This window comes from Fistularia commersonii, chromosome 10 (genome assembly GCF_037954325.1).
Source record: "Fistularia commersonii isolate RoL2024-O1a breed Wild chromosome 10, RoL_Fcom_v1.0, whole genome shotgun sequence".
Classification (NCBI taxonomy): Eukaryota; Metazoa; Chordata; class Actinopteri; order Syngnathiformes; family Fistulariidae; genus Fistularia; species Fistularia commersonii.
In genome coordinates, this window is record NC_141293.1 from 951,240 (window position 1) to 979,190 (window position 27,951).

At 40.2% G+C, this 27,951-nt stretch overlaps 2 protein-coding genes across 3 annotated transcripts; one reads left to right on the forward strand and one right to left on the reverse strand.

The window, feature by feature from the left end:
- Positions 1 to 336: 336 nt before the first annotated feature.
- LOC147230046 (uncharacterized) lies at positions 337 to 1,800 on the reverse strand. Its single transcript, XM_086153168.1, has 2 exons — positions 1,676 to 1,800; positions 337 to 991 (listed from the first exon to the last, which is right to left on the reverse strand). Exon 2 carries the CDS (start codon positions 930 to 932, stop codon positions 453 to 455), a length of 480 nt encoding a protein of 159 aa, XP_086009294.1. The 5' UTR covers positions 933 to 991; positions 1,676 to 1,800; the 3' UTR covers positions 337 to 452.
- On the forward strand, positions 1,344 to 27,856 carry LOC147230047 (integrin beta-1-like). Of its 2 annotated transcripts, XM_086153166.1 has the most exons (17): positions 1,344 to 1,648; positions 12,965 to 13,031; positions 13,457 to 13,542; positions 15,258 to 15,480; positions 16,745 to 16,915; positions 17,015 to 17,253; positions 17,366 to 17,521; positions 18,103 to 18,198; positions 18,301 to 18,390; positions 19,319 to 19,459; positions 19,574 to 19,776; positions 20,925 to 21,163; positions 21,247 to 21,469; positions 22,907 to 23,139; positions 24,237 to 24,403; positions 25,773 to 25,857; positions 26,503 to 26,617. In XM_086153166.1, the coding sequence occupies exons 2-16, from the start codon at positions 12,965 to 12,967 to the stop codon at positions 25,848 to 25,850; spliced, it is 2,412 nt and encodes an 803-aa protein (XP_086009292.1). In that variant the 5' UTR covers positions 1,344 to 1,648; the 3' UTR covers positions 25,851 to 25,857; positions 26,503 to 26,617. The 2 variants fall into 2 exon arrangements, with proteins under 2 accessions (XP_086009292.1, XP_086009293.1); XM_086153167.1 differs by lacking the exon at positions 25,773 to 25,857 and having other exon boundaries at positions 26,503 to 27,856.
- Positions 27,857 to 27,951: the final 95 nt, after the last annotated feature.

Genomic DNA, 27,951 nt, shown 5'->3' on the forward strand with positions numbered 1-27,951 from the left:
CTGTGCATGACCCAACCATCTCGGTCTACGTCCAAAACATCTAACATGTGTTGTCCCTCTGATCCTCTCCATCCTGGTCCCTCACAAAGAGAACCTCAACATCTTGATCTCTGCGACCTCCAGCTCCCCAGCGTGTGGCCGGCGGATCCCCGGAATCCTTTGTGAGTGAATACGACCATTGAGATGATGAGAATGAGATGAGAACAACTTTATTTATCCCGAAGGAAATTGTTGTGCCAGAGTTTCAAGCAAAAACATAACAATAATAGATAATAGTAGGAAGGAGGGAGAATAAGAAATACAATGAGATATAAATTGTCTTAACTGTTAACTGTTAACAACAAAGATTTGAAGATTCCCTGCGGCTGAAGGAAGAGGAATTAAAAAGTCTGATAGCCTCAGGTAGGAAAGACCTCCTGTGGCGTTCAGTGGAGCTCCTTGGTGGTATCAGTCTACGACTGAAAGAGCTCTGACAGGACGTCAGTGTCCATGCAGGGGGTGATGGACGTTGTCCATGATGCTGAGGAGCTTCTCTGACACCTGCACCACAGACTCCAGCTCCACTCCCAGGACAGATCCAGCTCTCCTGATGAGCTTGTTGAGTCTGTTAGCGTCACCTGTCCTGATCCTGCTGCCCAGCACACAACAGCGTAGAAGATGGCGCTGGACACCACCGAGTGGTAAAACATCTGCAGCATGGTCCTGCAGACGTTGAAAGATCTGAGCCTCCTGAGGAAGAACAGGCGGCTCTGACCCTTCTTCAAGATGGCATTGGTGTTCAAGGTCCAGTCCAGTTTATTGTCCAAGTGGACACCCAGGTATTTGTAGGTGTCCACAATGTCCACTTCTGTACCCCTGATGGTGACCGGATCCAGGTGGGTCCTTTGTTTCCTCCTGGCCTCCGTTGATGCAGCCCACGATGGCAGAGTCATCTGAGAATCACTTGGGCGGTTCTCGTGGTTCCGTGTTAGAGAACAGCATTGTTGAATCTCTGTACAATGGTATGTTTGATATGTGACATTATCAGCGTGTTATCCTGAGTTAAAAGTTATCCCTGACTTTGTTACTTTGCTAAACCTGAGCTAGCCAAAATACACCATCTCTGGTCTCACCCCTGTCTTGTGCACCTTTACAGGTATCATAAGTTAGTTAACACAATAATAAAAAGAGTGAAGATCCATGCATATATATATATATATGTATACACGGTAGTTGAGTAACAGGAGGCGTGGACGGGTTCAGCATTCGGACGTTTGCAGGGTTTCCGTGGACCTCCCACTCCTGCGTGGGCGGGATCTTGATAACAACCAGGGGAGATTTTTTCCACAATCCCCACATTCAGTGTGCAAAGCTGCACGGACATCTGCGGCCACACTTCCTGAGTCGTGGGCCATTTCCACTGTTTCCCCCATCGAATAGTCGTCATGAATCAGTGTAGTTGAATAAGCTGTTTTAAAAGTAGCAGTTTTTTTTTTTGGTTTAAACTAGCACGTCGGAGCGGCGCGGCTAGTTAGCTTAAACAAAGCAAACCCTCTGTATTAGCTTGTTTTCGACGCCGTCATTTGTATTATTCCGTGAAACAAAGATCAATTTTTTTGGTGGCAGATGTTATTGTGACTCTACTGATCGGTAAAAGCGTCAGTGTAAGGTAAGTGTTTGTTTGTTTTTAACTTACATTGTCCAGATTTAAGAACTGCTTTCCATGTGAACGGCGACTAAAAGAGGGCAGGAAGAATGTTTGTCTTCGGGCTAAACTTTGGGTGTGGATGAACTGCAGCTAACGGGCGAAAGACCGATTCTGTCTCCGATTGTGGATCGGTTGTGTTTTAAATGTTTAAAATTTCTTTTAATGCGACAGCCGTCGGGATAGTTGGATGTAAAATCTCAAGCATTCTCATCAGTCAAATCTGATTTTGGGCTTGGTTGGAGAAAGTAGGCCAGTGAGACGCTTTGTGTGCCCAAATAGGGCAGAAAGTGAGGAGAATGTAACGACACATTCATTCTTATCGATAAAGTCATAATTAATAATTTTACCGACCCGATCAGTCGTTTTTTTTTTTTTTTTTTAAATTCAATGTCTTTAAAACTTGTGTTTCTCCGTGGTTCCTGGTGATTAGTTTGAGGTGGCCCCCTTTTTAGTGTCGCTTATTTGGAACACTGAACTTTCGGAGGCTTTTGTATTAGTAGGTATATTAAGCAAATATATTCATTAATCTCAGAATAGAAACTTTTGTTCTTGACTAAATTGGTCAAGAGATCATGGAATGGCAATTTGGCTTTTTGTCAAATACCTACTGGAGGTAGCATGCTAAGCAACTAGCGTCACTAGCATCACGTAACAATGTTCTTACTTAGTGAGTCACTTTTCTCAAGTATTTCCTTTTAGTGGCTGGTAAAAAGTTTCATTGTCAATGAAAACCTTTCTTTATAGCGTTTCTTTTTGTCTCTCTCTCCCACTAAGACACTCGTTTCTTTAATTTATACCCTGGGGCTTTTGAGAGAAAAGGAAACTTTTTTTGAGGTACATTGCCCATGTTAAGCTAAGAAACTAGCTGATTTAGCTCAGTCCTACTTACTGCTACGATTCTGACCTATTTTAGCAGTTATTGCCTGATCACTGACCACTAATCCGCGATCTATTACAATCTCCTGTCTCAAAATCCAGCAGTTCACAAGCAAATTATCTAGATGAAGTCAGCTTGATCTTCTCTATAGTGCATCCATTGGTTTATTTGGATGCTACTTAAATGACATTGTCTCCATAGACCAGCTAGCTAGTTAGCTCATTTGAAACAACTTTTCCTGGAACAAGATATAGTTTTGGGGCACTTGGCAACTTTCTACCGAGCATCCCGATCACAGCGAAATGAGGATGCTACAAATACCAAAAGGGAAATTTGCAGGTGCAAAAACTATGCATTGGTTGAGAAAGACACCACGCGATCGCATTTGGAGAGTTGAAAACATAAACTTTAGTAGAGTGTGTTACAACACAATGTGGATGTAACAGGACCAGTATATAGTCATGATGGGTCTCTTTGTTACTTCAGTTTAGTCAAAGTCGTGTAGCTACATTGTGATTTCGCATGTGAATATTGTAATAACGTTTTTCTGTCTGGTTCTCCAATTTTCTCAAATTTACCTTGTTGTTAGTACTTGGGATTTGTATGTATTTGTTTTAAATATATTTACAAAGTTAGAGTGTGTTGACTTCATCATGGATTAACCCGCTGTTTGTTTTGTGATTGAAATCACTGACTGGCTAGGATCCTAGAAATAGCAACTTTTAATACCGAAGCATTTTGGTGCAGTATCTTTTGAAGATGCACCAAATGTTTGTTGTTGTGAATGTATGGGGGAAAAAAGCAATAATTTGTTGTCTGAAAGGTTGGAGGTCTTAAACAATGAAGAAAGTACTCATGAACAAAGGTACAACTCATTGCAGCAAAACCAAACCGCTGTGGTCTCACTCAAGACAATATTGTAACAATAACATCCTAATCTGTGTATAACATGGCTAATGATGAATTAAGACCAAGATGTCTTAAAGTGGGCCGTGTTTGGTTAACCAAGACATCTTGTTAACCCTGGCCTGCAGCTCTTAGACTCCAGGACTGTTGACTGTGCAGTATGCATATCCGACTAGTTCGGTCTTGTCTGCCTCACTCACTTCCAGTAAAGGAATCGTAGCTCGAGGCGTTGTGTTTTTTCTGTGCTGTGCAACTTAGGGCAAAGCTTGTTTGGTTAAAGTAATAGCTGCTTACTAAGTTGTGGCTGCAAAAGCCACATGGTGACATGGGTTGAGAATTATTCAGCATGCTAATTACATAGCAACGGTGTCTCCGTCGTGGTGTGGCGGCACACTTTTTTGATGTAGTAGAGGTCACTTTATTTCAGATAGTGTACAGAAAGGTCTTGTGATTTTAGATGCTATAGATCAGAGCTGTCTCCCTGTAGATCATTGACTCACTTCCTTTAGTTAGACTGCTGTGTGATGTTCATGCTCTGACTCCGGTGTTCTCGTAGCAGCTAGGAGTGTCCCACAGTGTGAAGGTTCATCCAGTGTTACTCAACACCGAGCCTCTGCCGGGTTAAAGGGAAGTCGTCGATGACAGGGCTTGTTCTTGATAGCTTAAGATAAAATGCAAGGGATGTGTTGCAAGGGTTTAATCAAAGTAATGCCTGGCTTTGTATGTTCTGAAATCATAATTTCAATATTTATATTGAAATTTATATATATGGTCACAAAAGCCATGCTCTCTGTGCCAATTTCTATGATCCTGGCTAAATTTGATAACATTTTTCCGAAAAACTGAAGAACCACCACTCTCAAACACGTTTTATTTCTCCCTGTCTGGAAGAGAAGCTGTGCTTTTTATTTGACCTGTAATGACTTGATGAGTGTAAAAGAAATAACTGTTTTTACGCCATTGCTTGTTTTCATCAGAGTTTGAGGTCATGCTGCTATATTTCAAACAATTTGTAGTTCTCAGAAAACTCTATGTCCTGATTATATTTTAAAAATGTATTTAATTTTTGTGAGCCACTGATTGGACAGTAAGTAAGTTGCTGCTATGACCACTCCCCATCAAAATGACCAGGTGAACTCTGGACGAAGGCTTTAGAGGAATGGAAAAAGTGAACTTTACTTGCGTTGGGTCTTTTTCCATAATGTGGTAGGATGCTTGCCGAGATGGAATCTGTTATGTCATCACGTCTCTGGGAAGGGGAATGAGATTGGAATCCCCTCCTGAGAAAACAAATGTCTAGGTTTGTGGACATTTTGCTATCCCACATAACCTTTGGATAGCAGTTGTTATTCAGCATTATGAGATTGAAATGATAAATACAACTTCTATAATTCATCAGGTTTGTCAGATGTAACGCTATGTTAAGCATTTGTATGTATTTTCCTGGCTGACTGTGAATCATCTGAAATCTTGATAACTGAGATGTCTCAGTTACATTTCATCAGTTGAACTAGGAGCTATAATTAAGCATTATGTCTCAAGACATACACATACATTGAAAAGATGAGTGAAATAAAGGTAATTGATCCCACAATTCAAATGGTAAGGGTAAAAAATGATTTGCCCTGCTTTCCTGATTTTAATGTAAACCTTAGCTAGTTGTAATGGCACACTGCAATGGTCTAAGACACAAAATCAGATTTATATGCATATTTTCAGAAACATCAAGGTACTGTTAAAATGTTGCTAAAAACAATGTTTTCAACAATGCCCTATGTCTGGGTTTACAAATTAAAATGATGTTTTATATTTAACAGTGTATACATTGTTCATACCTATATATAAAATTCTTAGGAAAAAAATGGTGATGGATTATCTCATTATCACTAGACTGATCTGTTTGTAGCCTTTAATACATCACTGAGAATACAGCTAAACTGATCTTGTACATATTTATAACTTCCATAACTTAATTATTTCAGATACATTAGTCACTGCAATAACTGCTATGTTGGGGGACTGTGTGATCCAGAGCAGTGATATAATGTTTCATATGGCTGGATGTTTCAAAATATCAGGGACACTAAGAAGTTACTGTTGGATAAAACATTGTTAAATCATCTTGCATGCAAAATTAAGATTTGAGGTCAAAGCGCTTTACCTTCTAAACCTTAGTCTCAAAATCATGACATAGAGTCTGGAATAACATTTGAACAAATCCAGCGATAGTGGTAAACAGGCATTTATGTGGACATAATACACAGAGGGGGAAGCTGGATTCCTCTCTGACATGCAGGGTTTGCTGCTTGAATTGAAAACATTTCCTTATCTTTCAGGAGGCTGAGGAAAATGGTGCATGGGTGTGTTTTAATTAAGGAAATGGATGCAGGGTCCAGCTGAGTGGTCGGGCACCTAATGCATCAAGATTGCTTTGTGACTTTCTGCACTGGGTGGGAGCCTGAATGCTGGCTGGCTGACAACCGTGGTTGGGGGAAGGGCACATGGCTTATTGGTGAGGACCACCGGGTGACCCCAGTATCATCACTTTGTTGTCAAACTGAAAATTAAATAAGTAACCGCAGTGAAACACATTCAGCGAATGGTCAGTGACAAACTAATTTGGAGTGAAGATATGAATTGCAAGTAATGGCTGAAGACATGGAAATTATAAATACCATCATAATATGAGGCTCTTTTCTGCGGTGAACAGGGACCTTAAATGTGGACCGTAAACTTACATTTTTTTTAGTTTTGAAAAAAAAAAAAAAAAAAAAAAACGTACAGCATTGCAGATTTTGTGATACAATGGTCTCATTGTTCAGTTCATGAATGAACATTGTAACAGGCCTGTTAAATTAGAAATAGAATGATTATTTTTGGCTTAGCGATACTTAAGATATACTGTGTGAAAGCATAGCAACCATTCAGGTGAACTGGACAAAAAGGTGATCCATTTCGAGTCTTTCATGAGCTTAGAACCCGGCCTGTGTTTGAAACGGTCCAATGCAAGAGGAAGCAGGATGCATGCAGTGGTTAACCATGGTTTTGAAGACATTTTAGGTGTTTAACTTGCAAATGTCATGGCTGTTTAACAGTGTCTTCTGGATGCATAGATACAAACAGTAGCATTAGCAGATTACTTTTTGATTCAGATAACCATAAGACATTTGCATTGGTTGAATTTCAGGCATTTTTCCAATTCCCCAAGTGTTTTACCTAGACATTACTCATTTCACAGAAAATGTAGAAATAATTTTACTGAAAAGACAATGAGCAAATTAGCACAGCATGTTGTGACCTCACTCCTAATAGAAAAAACAAAATCTAAAATTATGATCTTTAACAGGCAATAATGTATGCCCAAGCGTAGACAGTACAAATGTATGTTAAAATGTTGAACAAGCAGATAGTTCATGATAGAAAATACGGTTATCGGCCTTATAGATAATATTCAAATTAGATTAAAATAGCGCACATCTCTGGCAATTATGAGATGTCACTATTACTTGACTAATGGAAACACCAGTTGGGAAAATTGGCAATTGGGAACGCAAGAAGTAATTTTGTAGCAGCAGTTGATAATCACACGCCGCATAATGTTTCTCTGGATTCAAATGGACAGAATTAGATATTATATTCCTTATTCAGCAGGGAGAGAGAGCTCGTCTCTTCCCCCAGATTTTGCTGGGTCAATGAAACAATGGTGGCTGGTGACAGCAGGAAGAGGTGAACAAAGATGTAGTGGTTACCCCCGGCGACGCCGGAGTCTCAGCGCTCATGATCCTCTCCTGTTTGCGTCCGCAATCCCACATCTGGTTGAAGTCAAACATAAAGTTGTTTTCTTGTTAAAAGGGATTTCTACACAGATGTCGTCAATGTTGTACACGATGGTAAAGTGGCACTAGGTGATTAGGATAGTTTTTCATGTGTTTTATAGTGGTTTATTTAACACTTTAATGACCAGTCCATTTTATTGATGTGAAATATTGCAAATGACATTTTGAGAAAAGTCTGATGGTCATTCAAAATAAAAAAAAAAAACTCACTAGGTATTTATTGGATGGGGACTCTGTGGAGCTAAACACCACCATTCTTTTTCATCCTCTCAGATTTCCTACAGTATTAGCTTAAAAGATTACATCGTAATGTTTTTTTTGTTGCTTTTGATAAAGTGAAAAGTTTTACCGTTATTTACGGTCTCAAATTAGGCCAAGCAATATTTCCCCTTCAGCTTAATATTTAAGTAATTTTCCCCGCAGTCTTTTTCTTTCAATTCATTCATTTATTCCAGATCCCTGATTCCTCCACTGTTTTCAGATGATTACACAATGTATAAAATGTTATATTTGGATTATGTGTCTCTGGCATATACCGCTATAACATTGCTTGGTTTCCCCTCATTTGCATCAACAAACACATTCAGAAACGACCAAGTTACAGAGACAGTATATGTTCAATTTTTGGTTAATGATATGTATATATTCTAGCTAAAGTCATATTTTGACTCGTGCGTCTTGATGTGCAACGTGACTCCTCATCAATTGGCCCTTTGAAACAAGATTCGCAGTCACTTTGACTCGTTCCTCGTCTCTCGGAGCCGCTTGAGAAGGAATGTCATTGAGTGAATGTCACGGCGGTCAGATCTTTAGAGGAGCCTCTTCTCTGCCAGACAACAGCGAATCCGACCGAGAGGACGCTCTTACGGGATTTATTGAACCTGGTTTATTGAAGCACCTCTGAAGTGTCTGATTAAGATGCTCAGAATTGGATTTTATGCAACACCGTTTTCAGTCCTTAAATGACTTGCATTTACATCCAGTGACTATGATAAAAGGCGGGTGATGATTTTCATTTTATGTAAATGATTAACTCATTGAACACACATCAAGAAGCTGCCCTTACTCTGAAAGTTATTGACAAATTGTTTGATACTCGTGTTGTGTATGTGTTCAAGTGTCTAGATTGGAAGCGTTTATTGTCATGTTTACGGTCTGAAAATGTCTAATGTAATATGTGCTCTGCTGTCCACAGTGACGCTAGATAAGACCAAAACAAAAAACAATAAATAATAAGCATTTCACTGCAGAGGCATATGTTCTAAATATCTAGGAAAACTAAGTATGTGACTAGTGATGGTAATGTTGATATGACCCAGTTATATATCCGGTTAAAACGATCCCAATTATTGGACACTATAAATATGGCGCTAGGCTCCAGTTATTTTATGCAATGCCTGCACTACCCCAGATGTAATATTTCAAAGCTGTGGTTGTGTGCACAGAAAACACGAACAGAAATATATTTTTTTTACCTCCTTTTAGAATATCTTGTCTATTCAGATAGATATTTTATTGATCCCGATCAATATTCTGTTAGGCAGAGGCTGAAAAACATGCAGTGCACACCGTTACACGAGAGTAAACAAAAAATGAGAAGTAAAAAAATGCATGTATATGAGGATGAAATGTTATTTACAGATGTCGCTCTTTGACTAAAAACACAGAAAAGGAAGTAAACGTGTAAGAGAAGTAAAAATAAAAGCAAATACATTTTGCAGCAGATGCTGTCTCCAGTGTTTCCTTATTTTAAAAGTCGGAGGGGTGAAAAGGCCTGGTTGCAGTACAGGAGTTCATGACACAGGAAAGAAAAGACTTGCTGTTGTGGTTGTGCAGGAGGACGAGGTGAAAAGCTCTTCCATGCAGATGGCATTCATTTTGCTGCTCGGTGGCCTGACTCGGCTGAATGGACCTGGATCTAGTTGGGATCGGTTGCACCGCCTGCACAGGCAGGATTTCTTGAATGGAACTCTGCCAGGGTATTAGCAAGAATATTTAATATTATCCAAACAAACATAAACATATCTTTGAATTTTATGTACTCTTTCTCTCTCGTGTTAGCCACAGAAACATCCCAGAACTTAATTTTTTGTGCTTGTATCTCAAGAAGGGTAAATGAAATAGCACTTTGTAAAGACCTAAAGCATGCGTTGCTTCTTGTCCTGTGCGTTGACCATACAAAGTCAAGTTTCACTTGGGTTTGTAGTCATGTTACTCTAAATATTAGGCCTTCGATGATGTCGCTGCCGGTACTCATGAGCCATCGTCATCTGCCACTTTTACACGGCCCGTCAACTGTTATGAATTCATACATCGTCATTATTTACTTTGGTTACCAGCCAGGAAGTATGTGGTTTCACATGTGCGGTAAATTGATGCTTTTTCTGCACGTACTGTTGGATGTGTGAATATGAAAAAAAAACAAAAAAAAAAACCAACCAACAACATTGTAATGCACTTTGAAATCCACAAGGTGATAAAATAGCTATTTCTGTGTATTTCATTTAGCATTTTCCCACATATGCATCAGACATTTGCTCATGCTCGCATCAGAGACTTCTTTTGAAATGCATCCAGTTTCAGTAGAAGTCCTGCTGCAATGTGACAATGTATTTTGACATAAAGAGTTTGTTGTTTTTGAACACAATGCTAGGTTTAGGGACGACATGGCTCAGGTGAAAAGAGCAGCCTTGGAATGGAAAAATCGAGAGTTTTATTCCCGAGCTCTTCCCGTCTTTTAGCAAGATACTGATCCTTTAACTGCTGGCAGAGTGCTGCTAAAGTACCTACCGACTGTTCATGGTTCATTCTCCATGGGTAAAAGTGCAAAGAATAATTTACGGAAAAGAGACCAACCAAGTTTTAAGGTCCAAAAAAATTAATGTTACCGAATATAATTTCTAACAAAAATGTAACCTTTATTCAGTGGTGTTTTCTGAGGTTAGGAGTCATTTTTCAAAAGAAATCATTCTCCTTTGATTCAGAGCTTCCCTTTTTTCCAAGTATCGCTCACCGCTTTCTTAGTTCCCTGTAAAACATCGCAACGTCCTTACCAAAGTGCTCTAGTGTTTTTTCCCGGCTCAAAAGCCATATATTTGCTTCTATGACAGTGATTGTCGTGAACCCTCTCTCTGCTGAAGCCACCTTCACAGATACGTGGAGCAGTTGTGGAGAAGATCTCTTTCTGGTCTACTTTGCTATCTTCTCTTATCCACTGTAATGGTGGAGGCTTGGAAGACGTGACGTTTATGTCTTGTCTCCTTTTCCAATCATCAACACCCATTAAGCCATATCTGTTGTGTCTGTCAGGCCGAGCGGAGTTGAGGAGGCCGTGAACATATATTTCATTAAACTTGTCTTGAAATTGAGATAAAGGCAATAAAACAACTGCAAGGTGAATTTGTGCCTCAGTTGTTTTGTCCAAAGGTTAATAGATTCCCCAGTTAATCTCAGTTCGACGGTCTGTGGCTCAAAGTGACTGGAGGCCCGATGTGGTTCTCACTCTGTCAACACCCTGCAATTTGTAGCGCCGTAAGGGAAGAAGACCCCAAACAAAGCTGGACTGCAGGAATGTCGGGAGGAGCCCGAGACGTGTAGAAAGGCTTTGCGGGTGGTGTTGAATTCAATTTTCTAAAGTATTTTGACTGTTATTTTGCTCACAGTTGATCAAACAACGATATGGTGATTCATTATTTGTATCATAACCTTTGTGAAAAGCAATTTATTTGTGAAAAATGCAAAATGTGAAATAGTTATCATTTATTTTAAGATCGTAGTTCAATATATGTAAATGCGATGAATTTCTTAAATGAGAATTAGTTTGAGCTTTTTCTTCGGAGGGTTTTGCCGCATATGTTTTCTTTGCGGTTTTAGCCGTCGTGTCCCAGAAGATGATATCAGGTCAGATGGTATCATCAGGAGCTTTCTCATCGCCTAAATATGGCACCAGCACAGATATGAGGCTGTAGACTATAATCTTGTTTCCCCCTCCTCGCAGCACGACGATGATCTAATCTACTTTTAGGAAACGCACATTTGAGGAGGTAAATCTATCCCATTTTCAAAGGATGTGGTGACTTTGTGGATGCCCGTTCCCCACGCCGAAAGTGCAGCCTCCCGTTGAGCGTCCGCAGAGCTCCTGCGGGACGTGGATTTCCAGCATCTCGCTCATCTGAATGCATATCGAGCGGCGGTCACCTATTTTGGGTCAAAACTGTTGTTTTAGCCTCTGCCAGCGCTGGTTTATTTTATCTTTGGATCTCACAGGGACAGGCAGACTCACTGTTTACAAGAATGAGAATAGGGCGGGCAGCCCAGGAAGTGTGTCACTCGAGCTTTGTGGAATGGCTTGGATTCATGAAGAGTCATGATCTGGCCTTACCATATATGGACAGACACATGCACCATCTGTTTTTTTCTCCTTTGCCTTTATTTTTCTTTTCCGAGACTGCGCTTTGCACAAAACCTCCTTGCTTGTACACCGATCAGCAAATATTCTATCAGATACACGATTATTTATCTCTACATCGCTTGGTATGTATGTCTCGTAATGCGATCCAAAAAGGAAGCCTCATATACTCTGATCTTGTTCAGTTTTTCAACTTTGACAACACCAGCTGACTACATAATGATCCTATTGGAGTCGCAATTCCAATTTACTTAGAGACCAAGCGTCTGATCCCTAAACATGGCCGCTCTCCTCCAGACGTCTCCGTTGTTTCCCCTTTTCTGCCTGTTACCCTCTTTAGGAGTCTAATAATAAACCACATGGAGAAAAGTGGCAATCCTCATGTTGGACCGTGAAAGCAAAAGCCCTGTCAAACTGAAGTAAGAAAGCAAATATGTGGTATTGTGTTGAGTGGTGCTGATGAATAGATGGAAGTGGATTGAAGTCAAGAATTGTCTGCCATTTTTGGAAAAGACTAAACCAAGAGCCATTCCGTTGCTTCAGAAAAGCTAAATGGCGTGAGGATCGAGCCATTCTTACAATGGAAAAACATTGTATTACATCGTCTTACACTTTATTTTTTTTTTAAACAAGTATTAAACTGTTTTCTTGATCATTTGAACCCCTGACTTTACTGTCATTGAATAGTGTGAACGAGCTGCTGCGGTTGTCAGGTAAACATCAGGGAGATCAATTTAATGTGCAACAGACATTTTTAAGTTGAAAATCAGATGGTAGTTGAAACTGCAGCCTTTAAAGATATTAAATGGTCATGTTAGCATTTTTTGAAAACCACTTGGTGATCAAAAACAATTTCAGCTCAGATCCATATCTTAATCGAATCGTCGCAGTCTGGTATTGACATCGCAAGCCACAAATAGTAATGTTTGTGTTACTATTCTATTTTATGTTACCATTAAAATATTTCATGTGTTACTCATCCCTGGACTGAGAGCTGTGTGACACGTTCAAGTCAATGGGCTACTTGAAAGAGGAGTCACATTAGTGATACACAAACACACCCTTTTTATAGCTCATCGTGACGCAAGTGACAGGCATCCGATTATATCGCTCATTTATTATTTACCTCTCCCGAAAATGACAGCGTAATAAAAAGAAACACGCAGATCTACGGGGCCTATTCATCCGTCCCTTTCATGTTGCTTGACTTTTGCTCAAAGCATTAAGTTATTATAACTTCTTGTCTCTAGATGGATCTACAGTTCCTTTTGATAGCGGCATTAGCGACGGCGCTGGTGAGCGGCAGGGTACAAAAGGGTAAGAAAACTCTAGTTAACATTTTTTACGCTTCCTAATCGTTTCAACTCGTCATTCTAACGTCGTTTCTTATTTCCTGATGATAAACTTTGTTCTATTACATTACTATGGTGCAGAAGAGAATGAACACAAAAATGACAAATGTAATTTCAGTTTCTCAGTTGTTCCATTAAAATTTTACAGCAGTTTGAATCTTTTCCATACTTGTGTGGGATTCTTTTTTTTTTTTTTCTTTTCTTTTTACAAGATGAAGTCATTAGTTGGTGAAATGCCGAAAGCTTTTCTCAGCGCGACTCCGCTCTTAGAATTGCGTTTGGGAGTTAAAGCCAAAAACCAAACGGCAATGGAGATGGTCAACTACTGAAATTTTTTTTTTTTCTTTCTCATCAACTCAAATCCAATGGAATTGGTTTTGTTTCTTTCAGAGGGAAACAAATGCATAAATGCCAACGCACAGTCATGTGGGGAATGCATCCAGGTTTCTGAAAAATGTGGCTGGTGTGCAGATGAGGTAGGTCTAATCCTAATCACCATGGTTCTTAAATTAATGTTCTTCATGTTCATTAAGGATTCATATTCTCACACAAACAAACCAGAGGAAGGAACTCCGCCGTTTATTTGTTTTGTGAATTTCTGCACTGCAATAAATAAGGTCCAACATCGAGCTGAGCAGATTTCTTTGACTAAATACTAATATATTGATGTTTTGGGCCGATGGGATAAAAATGATCGCAGGATTCAGCAGGTTATAGCTTGTCAGATGAAAAAGTACATGCGTGCGAGAGACTTGTTTGACCCCGTGGAATGTAGTTGCACAAGCATGAAAATAAAACTTTATGCACGTCACTCTGTGATTAGAATTTTTAGTTGTGATGTCTGACAAAGCATTTGTAAATATCTTTAATCTGCACGTTATCATTTACACGGGGAATGAAGAGCTCACGTTGCATCACCGTTAGTGTCTTTTGCCACAAACTCCAGCAACAATAAAAATATTTTGGTTGGGGTTTTGGAAAACTGAAGTCACCTCTCCACATGTGTAGTAATTATTTCTGAAGGCAGCACAAGTTTGAAGTGAGCCAGTAATTCAGCATTTGAAGGAAGAATGTCTCTTTTTTTTTTTTTTTTCTATGCTTTATCCCAAGTGCTCCATATCTAGCTCCAAGAAAGACCTAGCTAAGGGGCTTATCGTGACTGATTAAAATTTCAAGGAGCTCCTAATGAAAAAAAAAACAAATTGTTGGTGAACTGAACATTCGAACGTAATTTGTGTGCAGACGGAGCGACATTCCTGTTACATCTTGCCTGCATAAGTCTTTAAAATAGCTGACTGATTTCCTCGCTTGAGCTCCTGGAACAGTGACCTACTTGTAACAACTAGCACAGCCAGGTCTGATTGTGTGCCTTTTTCCTAGGTAATGTGAAATGTCTGAACTGCAAAATGTTTGCAAAATCCTTCGAAAAGGGATTATTAAGCACTGCTGATTTCAGCTCCGGCCTGAAAGAAGTACTTCTAGAAATCAGCCTGAGTTTCTCCATTAATAAAAAGTGTGTGTTTTGTCTGCCAACCCTTTCGCACGGCTTGCCTCTTTATATTTTGAACATTTTTCAAAGCAGTAGGCGTCTCCAACTTGGCCTTATCTCGTGCATAGAAACTGATGGAGAAGAAAAGAAATTCTTCTGTGTGTCATGTGGTTGAAAAAAAGCATGAGGTCACGGTGCTTTTTTTTCCCCGCAGAGTTCATTATCTCAACATCTCCTCCACCGTGTCTTGTGGGACATCATGTGCATCCAATTGCAGTCATCTGTTTCTCCTTATCCCCATCCTACCTTTAAACACTGGGTTTGAAATAGACAGTATTTTCAAGGGGAAGTGGGTTGACCCGAGAACCGAATTGACTTAGCGTGCACATTAAGATGGTCATAGATTCCATGACATACTCAGCCGTGTCGTAGCTCCTGGAAAAAGAATCATCTGCAGCGTTGAGATCCTCTGTATGCAACAGATTGTTTTCATGAAATCCGCGAAACGCTCGTCAACACACTGTACTTCTGACTGAATTCTTCATGTTTACTTTGTCGGCCATGTCTGCCTTAGAGGAGAATCCATAAAAGCTGCATTTAAAGGAACAATATATTTGGAATTCCATTAAAATCTTGTGTTCTAAAGCTAATGTACGCCTGGGAAAAGAAATTCCTCACGTGATGTTTCTCGCTTCTTTGCAGGACTTTCTCTCCGTGGGAGAGTCGAAATCCGCCCGCTGCGACGATCTCGACTCCCTGAAATCCCGAAAGTGTAATGAAACCAAAATTGAAAACCCCCGTGGGAAAATCACCATCAACAAGAACAAAGCTGTCACCAACCGCAAGAAGGACGTGGCAGAGAAATTGAAGCCTGAGCAGATCACCCAGATCCAACCCCAGAAACTCACCTTGACTCTCCGTTCTGGTAAAAATGACCTCCTGTCACAAAAATCACTATTTCTATAGGAGTCCCAATAAATAAGCCCATATCAACAATGTAAAAGTATTTAATTTTTTTACCCTGTTATCCAGCAGTAGTCTCTGTATAATTCCTGGAACATCCATTAATACGTGGGGGTTAAAGGCGTCCTTCTCGACTTTTTTCAGGACATCGACATAAAATCTTGCTGTTTTCAGCCTGGTCTTGATGTAGGTCTGCATCATCTGTGTGATCTTGTGTCTGTGGAGGCTCTCTGTCGCCCCAGTCGTGGTTCTTGTCGTTGCAACCGGGCATGTTTAGTTTCTTGAGGACATTTTGCCTCATTAAAAGAGCTTCTTCAGTTCTCCTGCTTGCCACATGTGTGGTGAATCATGGCTGAAATGTCGTCCCTGGATTGAAATGTTTGAATTTTGTTTAACGGCCTACAATAGTCCAGAGCGCAGGAGAGTATGGAAAAGAGGTGAAGAGACGGTCCAAGCAGGTTGGAATGGGTGGAGAAAAGTGTCAGGGGTACCAAGAGATGGAAGAACATCAGCCAGAATAAAAGGAAAGGTGTACGAGACAGTGGTGAGACCAGCGATGACGTTTGGACTAGAAACTGTTCCAATGACCAAAAGACAGCAGGCAGAACTTGAGGTTGCAGAGATGAAGATGTTGAGGTTCTCTTTGGGAGTGACCAGGATGGAGAGGATCAGGAATGAGTCCATCAGAGGAACAGCACATGTTAGATGTTTTGGAGTGAAGGTCAGAGAAGCCAGACTGAGATGGTTGGGTCATGGACAGAGGAGGGATAGAGAATATATTGGTAGACGGATGCTGGAATTGGAGCTGCCAGGCAAGAGGTCTGGAGGAAGACCAAAGAGAAGATTTATGGACGTCGTGAGAGAAGATATGAAGGTAGTTGGTGTGAGAGAGGAGGATCCAGAGAAGAGGGTTAGATGGAGAAAGTGGACTCGCTGTGGTGACACCTGAAGGGAAAAGCCCAAAGAAGAAGAAGATGAGATATTTTAAAATATAATACCATATATTAATACTGACAAAGCTATCAGGGGCTTTTATACGTCTTTGACTAATGAACCTTTTTTTTTCACGGTCTACATACAGTATGTATATACTCAAGAATGTCTCCATTTCACTTATTTTGGTTGTTAAGCATGAAAAAAAGGACTCCGTTACTGCATCGCAATCAAGTTGAAAAAGGAGACTTGATGTTGCATTGTAATGGGATCTTTTTCTCTCTCTCTCTCAGGTGAGCCCCAAACTTTTGACCTGAAGTTCAAGCGTGCTGAGGATTACCCCATCGACCTCTACTACCTTATGGACCTGTCCTTTTCTATGCAAGACGATTTGGAGAACGTCAAGAATCTTGGCACTGACCTTATGAGGGAAATGCAGGGGATCACCTCTGATTTTAGAATTGGTAAGGAAAACCCAAAGTCACCCCAAAATCTGTGTTTTTCTTTTAACTGTAAATAAAGAAATAATAATAAATGCATTTTTCTTTTACCCTGGACTTCAGGGTTCGGCTCCTTCGTGGAGAAAACAGTCATGCCTTACATCAGCACCACGCCGGCCAGGCTGCGTAACCCCTGCTCAGGGAACCAGAACTGCACCAGCCCGTTCAGCTACAAGAACGTCCTGAAGCTGACCAACCAGGGGGACGAGTTCAATCGGCTCGTCAGTCAGCAGCAGATCTCCGGCAACCTGGACTCTCCGGAGGGGGGTTTTGATGCCATCATGCAGGTGGCGGTGTGTGAGGTAAGACACGCCGCCATTTCACCCCGTCAATGCATCCTGTAAAGGGGTAGTGCTTTCTACGTATGTGAAATATTAATGAGGTTTTATTTTTTTTTTTGTCTCTGCTGTCCAGGAGCAAATTGGTTGGAGGAACGTGACTCGCCTGCTGGTGTTTTCCACCGATGCCGGTTTCCACTTCGCCGGGGACGGAAAACTGGGTGGCATTGTCCTTCCCAATGATGGGAAATGTCATCTGGAGAATAATATGTACACAATGAGTCACTACTATGTAAGGAGACTTTTTAAATTGCCTTACTGATTTGCATTTTATACATATCACTATTTTATTTATTCGACACAAGGCTGCATCCAGGAAATCTTCATAAGCTCTTTGATGTGTCATTGAAATGCTTAAAAACCCCGGTTATTTTCTTGTGAACGTCAACATTTTCTTGTATAATTTCTTCAGCACAATCTAGCCATTTGCTTAGTATCATGTCTTTGTTTTTTTTTGGTCAAATTTCTTTTTCTATCATTTATTTTTAATTTTTCAATGTCTTTCCAAAATGAGGTTTGGCTAATTTTGTCATTTCTAAATGGTACTATTCGTTTCCTTTAATTGGTGAAGTACTCGATGAATTTGGAAATAATTTATCACAGAATTGAGGATAGATTAGATTTAGAGCTAAGCTAATTACTTAGCATATCGATAGGTTGTTTCTTAAACACAAACCTAACCGAGCGGTTACGTCTGTTGGCATGTATAAAGCAAAATGATCTCAGTGTTAATTTTTCTGCACTGAAAAAAAATTGACAATGCTATGAAGCAACACATTAACACAGTGTTTGTTCTTTGGTGGCATCGGACAGGACTACCCCTCCATCGCACACTTAGTCCAGAAGCTGAGTGACCACAACATTCAGACCATCTTTGCCGTCACACAGGAGTTCCAGCCTGTTTACAAGGTAAACCTTGAGCCATTGAATTATTTCTCCTGTCACATTAATTTAAAAATACTCTGTGACTTTTCATTTTGCTGACATTACATCTCCTCTTATCTGCTACAGGAACTAAAAAACCTCATTCCCAAATCTGCAGTTGGCACGCTGTCGTCCAACTCCAGCAACGTGATCAAACTCATTATCGATGCTTACAATGTGAGTCCAACCAAATTCCGTAGCTGTTGCCTCATGAATATATTACAGATACTTTTAGTTCATATTGTACTGGCAGTGGCCTGTTATTAACTCAAGTGTCTTTGTACGACTCCGAGGACTCTGTGCTATAATTTCTCTAAACTGAAAAATTCACTCACTGCAGAAAAATAACAACGATTGAAGCTATCCAGAGAATGTTTCAAGATGGAAAACTGTTGACACTACATTTTTTACGCAGCTCCACTAAAATCATCACAATGCAGAGTCTTCCATAGTTAGACTTCCTGCATAGTCGAAACCATAAATTAATTGGAAATTAGTGATTTCACCATGATTTTGGTGATTGTTCCAGCATGCATTTGGAAAAACTTATGCCATCTATATTGGTATTCACTTATTAATCGCGATAACTTTATTATTATGCTTGCTTTTCATCAAAATGCTGTAAAAACGAGAAGAAGCATGAGTAGGACACAGTTAGAAATCATTTATTCACAGGGATGGGGACAAATAGGAGAATTTCCATCAAAGTTGTTGCCCAATCTTAACAAGTGCAATCAAAATGTCAGAGAAATCCTGGTTTTCAGACACCGGTGTGAAATTTTATTATCAACTTTGTAGTACATCAATAACGACATCGTAATGTGATTCTGTAACTAAGACAATTATCAAAGTACACCTGGTGTCTCTTTTCTCAGTTATCTGCAGATACCCATTAATATCTAAAAGACAGTGTTCCTCTTCTGTTTTCTCTCATCCCCCAAAAATTGAACTCATGTACTTTTATTCTGTTCCCTTTTTTCTTTTTTGAATGATTCAACTGTGATTGTAATACCACGATACCAGTTTAAGTATCTTAAGAAATGAAGTTTCACATATGACGTTCACTGATGTTATAATGTGACGCTTTCTCTCCTCTTTTTCTTAGTCTTTGTCATCTGAAGTCATTTTGGAAAACAGCCGGCTGCCAGAAGGAGTGTCCATAACTTACAAATCCATCTGTAAGAACGGAGTGGAGGGAACAGGAGAGAACGGCAGGAAATGCTCCAACATCTCCATTGGAGACGAGGTAGATCCGGTCATTATTTAATAGTGATTATAAAAAGGAGGTGGAAAATGCAAAGTATCGCTCGCTGAAATTAAAGTATTGTCCGAAAGATGTTAAACACGCTCCGATTCACAGGTGCACTTTAAGATTTCCATCGAAACCGAGAAGTGTCCGCTGCACGGCAGTTCTGAGACCATAAAGATCAAACCCCTGGGCTTCACGGAGGAGGTGGAGGTGGTGCTGAATTTCATCTGCGACTGTCAGTGCGCGGCTGAAGGTGTACCAAACAGCGAGAAATGCAACGAGGGGAAGGGAACCTTTGAGTGTGGAGCCTGCAAGTAAGCATGACATCGGGGATGGACGCTAAATTGGGAGGGACAAAAAATCTGCAAGGGGGACAGAAAGAGATGAGATGAGACGAGAACAACTTTATTTGTTTGTTTTTTTTCGAACATTTAGAAGAACAGGTTCCTTAACAGAGTCACACACATTCTTACAAAACCTCATAACAAGATACACATTATACAATATTCTTTATAGGTCACTTATTTCCCCACTAGCAAGCAAAAAATAAAATAAAAATAAAAAAAATAAAAGAAAAAAAAATAAAAGAAAATAAAAAATAAAAATAAAAAAAAACACAAAAACAAATAAAAAAAAAACAAAAAACAAAAAAAACATCTAACTCAGTCAAATAGAGATAATATCTTCAACTCTCCAAATATTTTTTAATGGGTGCCCATTTGTCAAGATATAGGTCTGTCTGAAGTCCATGCAGTTTCCATCCTTAAGCCTCTGACGCCGCTGGTCCAGGGTAGGTGGGTGAGGTTTGAGCCAGTTTACTGGGAGCAGAACAACTTTATTTATCCCGAAGGAAATTGTTGTGCCAGAGTTTCAAGCAAAAACATAACAATAATAGATAATAGTAGGAAGGCGGGAGAATAAGAAATACAATAAACTATAAAGTGTCAAGGTTAGGGCTATCAGTGTTTTAAGGTCTTTAGTACAAAGATTTGAAGATTCCCTGCGGCTGAGGGAAGAGGAATTAAAAAGGAAAGGAAATGGATCCCAAACTCAACTGCTTATCTTACATGGCTTTCGACAAACTTTGGTCCCTAAAAATACAGGATCACTTTGAAAAAAAGATAGAGAATAGGGTTAGATCGAGAAGGTTGATTGAGATAAGATGAGAACAACTTTATTTATCCCGAAGGAAATTGTTGTGCCAGAGTTTCAAGCAAAAACATAACAGTAATAGATAATAGTAGGAAGGAGGGAGAATAAGAAATACAATAAAATATAAATTGGCGACCCCTGAAGGGAAAATCCAAAAGCAGAAGAGGACGACTCCTGAAAAATGACATTCACGGAACCAGCCTTGATAATTCTATTGCCACCAAGAAAACAATTATAGACGTGCCCCCCCCCCCCCCCCCCGAACATTGTATGTATTTAATCGAAATTCATTTCCCTTTTTGTAATTCAGGTGTAACGAGGGACGAATCGGACGTCTTTGTGAGTGCAGCAAAGACGAAGTGCGGACCGAAGACCTGGACGCCAACTGCCGGAAGGACAACGGCACGGACATCTGTAGCAACACCGGCGACTGTGTGTGCGGCACCTGCGAATGCAACAAGAGGGAGAACCCGGCGGAGGTTTACAGCGGCAAGTACTGCGAGTGCGACAACTTCAACTGCGACCGCTCCAACAACAAGCTCTGCGGAGGTGAGGATCGAGGAAACCGCAGTCCTAAGGGAGACGTTTCCTCCCCGCGACCTTTTCGTTGAGCCGTGGTTTTCCCCCGCCAGGCCACGGGCGCTGCGAGTGCAGGGTGTGCATCTGTGACGCAAACTACACGGGAAGCGCGTGCGACTGCTCCCTGAACACCGCCACCTGCCTCGCCAAAAACGGCCAGATTTGCAACGGACGGGGCACCTGCGACTGCGGCGTCTGCAAATGCACCAACCACAAGTTCCAAGGTCCCACCTGTGAGATCTGCCCGACGTGCCCCGGCGTGTGCACGGAGCACAAGTGAGTCCGACGCTTTCGTGACGGCTTTTCTTTCTTTTTCCTGTTTAAGCTTCAAGACCCATGTTTTGTTTTGTTTTTGATTTTTTTTTCACCGGTCAACGCCCCTCTGTGTGAACCGTCGTCACGGTCTTCATAATGCTTGACCTGCTGTGGGTAGTAGATCGTCTGAGAAAACACTGCGTCCTTATTTAAGGCGGAACAACTGAATGCCACGGTATTAAGAAGACGATCAGGAGGACGCGTCAGAACCTGTACAGAACATCACGGATATGGAGATATTGGCAGAGATGTGTCAGCCTTACGAAGAACTCCTTTAGTTGAGATTTTATTTATTTTTTGCTCCCTTTGAATAAATACAATTTTACTCTTAAAAGTGGCTGACTTTGACAGTCTAATTGACGGTTTACTCTTGCCATTTTAAATGAGATTAGTAATAGTTTCCTGAAAATTCTGCAGAAAAAGTGAACATTTTGCCGAACTGAAAATCATTCAAAACCAAAAAGTACTCCTTCAGCAGACCATTAACTTTCTTCAGATTTAGACATTTAGTAAATTGTATTTTACAGTTGTTTAATACTGTTGTTTTCTAGCCCTTCTCTTAATTCTCCAACCCCCTGTAGTCTTGTGCTCTGAACTGTTAGTTTTGAACAAACCTTAACTTCATGCTGCTGGAGATTGTCAGGCTTGCAGAAAGAGTCCCTTCAGTCACACCAGGTGGAAATAATGTGAAGAGGCTGCATAGATTATGTCTCCCTTTTTTTCTCTGACAGCGATAATTAAAAATCACATCCCAGATGCCTGTAGTTCCACACTGATGTGGTTTTAAGAGTTGGAATATTTTCAGCACTCTTATTTTCAACTCAGCCGTTTGTGTGACCAGAGCTGGAAACGACACCCGTCTTCTGATCGCCTGTCTCTAATCTATGTGGAAGTAGAATCAACACATTTCTGTCGCCAGTAATTTCAGCTTTCTTTGAGACCGAATCTGTCGTGTATTTGGTCTCGCTCCCATGAAACAAGTACAAGTACTGCCCTATGGGAGGTGTCTTTCTGAAATCGATTGCCGCGAAACTGAAAACATTTATGTTGCAAACGATTCACAGCGTTTAATGTCGTCTGTAGGGAAAAGGGAAACATGTTTTCCTGTACAATTAAATGTTTACTTTGCTTCCCACACTGAAAGTGCTCAATTAGTTTGTGGCTAACCAAGCACATGAGTTCATCATATGTTCATGTTGCTTAGTTGTTGTTGTTGAACACAATTGAATTTCATTGAGTTTCTTCATTGCAGAGGTAATCGTTTATTTACGAGGATGCATAGCAGCTTTTGAGCAAAGTCAAGCTAGTTTTAAACCTCGGTACACCAGACCAGACTGTTTTGAAGATTGTAAAACCAGGTGCGCTGGCAAATGAATGACCTTGGCTTTGTCCCCGCAGAGATTGTGTTCAGTGTCGGGCTTTCAAGGCTGGCGAGAAAAAGGATACGTGCGAGAGCGAGTGCAACTACTTCCAGCTGATCACCGTGAAAGACCGCGAAAAGCTCCCGCAGCCCACCGACCAAAGCTTCCCCCTGACCCACTGCAAGGAGCGGGATGAGAAGGACTGCTGGTTCTACTACACGTACGCCATCAGGAATGACACCAAAGAGGTGTACGTCGTGGAAGTGTTGGGTACGTGAATCCTCTCGTTTTGACAAGTGTGAATCTGAGATCCATGAGTGGAAGACTTGATTTGACAGGAAAGCAAACACATACCTCACGAGAAATGTTGGAATATTGTTCGAAACGGTAGTATCTCTCTGCCCGTCTCGAGGAGTGTTTTACCTTTTGTGTTAAGTGTCTAAAATGCTTCTGAGCAATGTTCCCTCTAATTTTTCATATGTCTGTGCATACCACAGACCACTGTGCACATTAGATGTGCACGCTGTGGCAACACATCAGTATCACACCTGGAGTCATAGCTTCCATTTACTCCATATGTTTCCATCAGAAAACTCGCTAACTACTTTAGCTTCGCTGCATATTTTGCAGAGCAAACCTTTTTCCCTGGAAAAAGAAAAAATCTCACCCAGTTTCACCGCTTGTTCTTCTATTTGCACGTACTACGACAGCCATTCCAACTTAAACGAACTGTAGTTCTTCTTCCCTTGGGTTTGGTGTGTGGACGGATCACATTCACTGTCCCTCGTTTCGCCATGATAAGCATGTTAGCATTAGCATCACTTAACTCAGCCACACTGTTATTGATATATAGCACATAAGGGCAGAGCACGTGTGCAAGTACTGTCAATGCCATGATCAGCTGCGTAGCGTAATCGCATCGTATCACAGCCCTTCAGCCGAAGGGAATATTCAATTCTTTGTACTTTTGAAGACCTTAAAACACTTGATAGCCTTAACTTTGACACTTTATATTTTATTGCATTTCTTATTCTCCCTCCATCCTACTATTACCTATTATTGTTATGTTTTACTTGAAACTCTGGCACAACAATTTTTTTCGGGATAAATAAAGTCGTTATTATTCTTAAAAATGATACAGGAAAAAAATGTTACATACAATGCGCTGCATCGGTTTTCCCGTGCGCTGAGTGTGCGAGCAGTGCGCAATTGCGCAGCTTAGAGGGAACATTGCTTCTGAATGCTTCGTCCAACAAACAAACCACAAATCCTTGCACATTGTGGTTCATGTACATGATTAAAGATATAGGAACAAAACCTGGTAATGTTGCGGACAGATTTTCATTGTAAAATGACTTGTGTTTTAGAATGTCCGACTGGACCAGACATCATTCCCATTGTGGTGGGGGTGGTGGCCGGTATCGTGCTGATTGGTCTCGCCCTGCTGCTCATTCTGAAGCTGCTCATGATCATCCACGATCGCAGGGAGTTCGCCAAGTTCGAGAAGGAGAAGATGAATGCAAAGTGGGACACGGTGAGTAACACCAGCCTTTGCACCGATTAGTAATAAAATAAAATGACATTTTCACAAGAAAACCCATCCCCAAGGGTTATAATTTGATCTGTAAAAATTGAAAACTAGAAGTAAATCGCCTTTCGAACATGACCGCACAATTCAATAACGGCAAAGAGCGCACATCGGAAATATTTGGGCGCGCTTTCAAAACCAGAGGGTCATGGCTTGGCCAAACGTGTCGTAACTTTCAAGTAGGTTTTTTTTTTTTTCTTTTAAGCCCCTTAAATGGATGATGTCATCTGCTGCTGCTTGTCTGTCCTTGCTGAACCTCAGCCTTTGCGTTGCTCTATCTTGTCTCTTCACTGCCTCCTACAGTACACACTGTCCCACTGCCTGGCCATAGAAGGCAATGAATCAGGACCTAAGATATCTGGCTGTTGCTCACTGGTGTGTTTGCGTCACAGCAACAGTTCCGTGTCATTGGCTTCAAATTTTTCCTTGTCGCTTTTGTTTCCGTATCAATTCACTGCCATCGTAACTCACTGATAAAATATTTACATATATTAGGAATAAAAGAAATGGTTTATAATACTCACTTAAATAATTTAGCTGAAGCCCAAATTAAGACCAACAGGGGACCATTTCATTGTTTTTGCTGAACCCCTTTTTTTTGATCAAAACATTCCAAAAAGTTTTAATCTGAAACTTTACAATAAAATACATGAAGGCACGGGGGTTTCTGAATATCCATTAATTGCGTATAACAGTAAATTACAGTATCAGACAATGCTGGTATTAAACTTCCTTCATGCAAACAGCATTTTAAAGATAATCAGTGTGTCATCAATGAAGTGCAGACATGGTTTCTCAGTGTGATGTCCCATCATGTTTTAATAGCAGGTTTCAACATGAATGGCAGTCAAACTATGATCAAGTGTTAGCCCAGACTGTCAGATTGTTTCGAGGAGACAACAATGCTATAATTATTGTTATTATGGTACAGTAGAGTCCATGTAAATTAACTCTGTGCCTGGCAATACTTTGAAATTCTGAATAATTTCACACTGCATTTGCACTGAGGAGACATTGCTACGGGTTTGAGATCTTTGTCAGGAGAGCTTGAGGATGGTCATGTGCTTTGGAACAAAATTTAAACCCCATGAAATAAAAATGACAGTTAAAATAACACACCAACTCGACACATGGAACATGTTTAACAGCCAAGATTAAGGCGCAAAATTGGAAAAACTGGGAACATTAGCACAGAAAGGTACTTTTCTGCCGTCTAACATTTGATGTCTGGAACATTTTCTGTGCATATCCTTTCCTGATGCTCTTTGTTTCTTAATTCCTCTCTCATTTTCATCTTTTCCTGTCTTCATATTAGCAAGGGAACCCCATTTACAAGAGCCCTATTAACCAGTTCCAGAATCCCAGTTATGGGAATCAAGGCGCTGCACTATAGGTCAAAGGTCGTATCCCCGACTGCCTTTGTTTACTTGCATGCAGAGTGCAGTGGTCCTAAATTTAGTTTGGTAAATGAAATTAGCATGCTTAACTTCAAATTTCATTTTTTATACCTTTTTAAAATCAATATGTATATAAATTGTTTTTCCTAACAATAGTTCATTGAAACTGCAGAGTCAGTCAGGAAGATTTGAAACTGATACTTTTCTCTGGGATTTTTTTTTTTTTTTTTTTTTTGAGTTTTGAAACCACAAAAAGACTGAGTTAATTGCAACCAGGTGAAGACCACCTCTCTTGGAGGGTCTCTGTAAGGTCGTATTTCCAATCGTCACAAACACAGATTGTATTGAATGAGAAATGACAGTAACGGTTTGAGGAATATACGACGACTAAAACGCATTCAGAACAGGACGACATCATAACATTAGTAGACACCAAGAGCCAAAGGCTATATCCATGTAACACATTTGATCCTTTATGTGTTTCCGCATTAACTGCACCGTTTGACTCGAGACAAATGTCACCGTCGTGCATTTGTAACGCCGTAAAACTCAATCATGTGATGTTTTGACTGTTTGCTGCAACTCCTTTGGCCAACTGCCGACTTGACATCCCAAACTCAATTTAGTTTCTTCGTCTTTTTTTTCCAGGGTGAGAATCCGATCTACAAAAGCGCTGTTACGACTGTCGTCAATCCAAAGTACGAAGGCAAATGATGGAGCGGGGCCTTCACTGTAACAAAAACACTGTATTGAGCAGCCGGGCTTGGAGGGAGGGAGGGGAAGGTTTTTATATTGCTCACTTTTTGTGGTCTATGTTGTTGTAGTCACCAAACGATAGCAATGCATTTTGCCACTATGTCATTGTGTCATACTAACGTGTTTTTATTTTCTATGCATCTCCTTAAATCTGTACAGCCTGTATAAATGCGTGATTTCTTTTTTTTTTTTCTATTCTTTTTTTTTTTTTTAATTATGGTTTTTATTTTGTTTTTCTTTCATTTCTTTGTTTTTTTGCCTGTGTGGAACTTCAGCGAACGCGTTGAACAGATTAGTAGATTTTCCGCCGCAGCAACGGCAAAGTAACAGGTAGCCTACGTGTGCCTTTTTGTCTTTTGTGTTTTTATAAAACCATCAAGCCATCAGTGTTTTTAAGTTGTTTTATTTTATTGAGGGTAACTTGTATGTTAATAGACAAGAAATGAAGGTGTCAATCTTGAAAAACATTGTAAAGTAGAGCGGTATGAATCCGTGTTTGAAAATGCAGGGAAGAAAAAATCTATTGTCCCTTTTTACGGACTGAGTGGCCACTCTCTGAATTGTAATTCTTCAAATGTATGATGTGTGTAAGTAGCATGTTTGGGTTCTGTGTAAAGCCATACAAGTGTTTGCGGAACAGAGTTTGAGGGAAGTAGTGTGTTTGTTTTTGTATTTTTATTTCTTTCATTTTTTGAGTGACTCACTCCATCTGAACAATCATTTAAAAAAAAAAAAAATGCGCCTCACGCTCTAGAAAATATATTTTCTCCAGCTGCCTTTCTAGTTCTTACGGCATCAGTGTACAGTAGTGTTACTGTTTGGCTCTAGGTTTTAATCGCTTAATTTAAAAGCCAACTCAGGTCCTTAATTCCTCACAGCAATGCCAAATACACTTTCATATGCCTTATTTCTAACTACATTTGCTGGTAATGAAAGGCCTTGTTTCACGTATAGATTATGGATTGTTTCCAGATGTTAGCATTCCACCTAACTTTATTGCGGTGCCTCGATCAAAAATGCATTGAACAGCAGCAGAAATGTTTTTTTTGTTTGTTTTTTTTTAAAGAACAGTGGTAAGGGAATGTTCTAGATAGATAGTTTTATTCTTCTTTTTAAAGGTTACACATTTCGTCATTATTTTTAAGTGCCTTTTTTAAGAAAAAAAAAATCCAACACATTCACATTTGCAATTCTGTATGTCAAAAAAATTATTTATTGAATAAAGATTCAAATCTGAGTGCCCTCACATTGTCTAACCGCAATGCTCAAGTATGTTTATTGTGTCCTGAATCAGTAACAAGAAGTTCTTCAAGAGGGATTGTGTCTGTGATCATGATAATC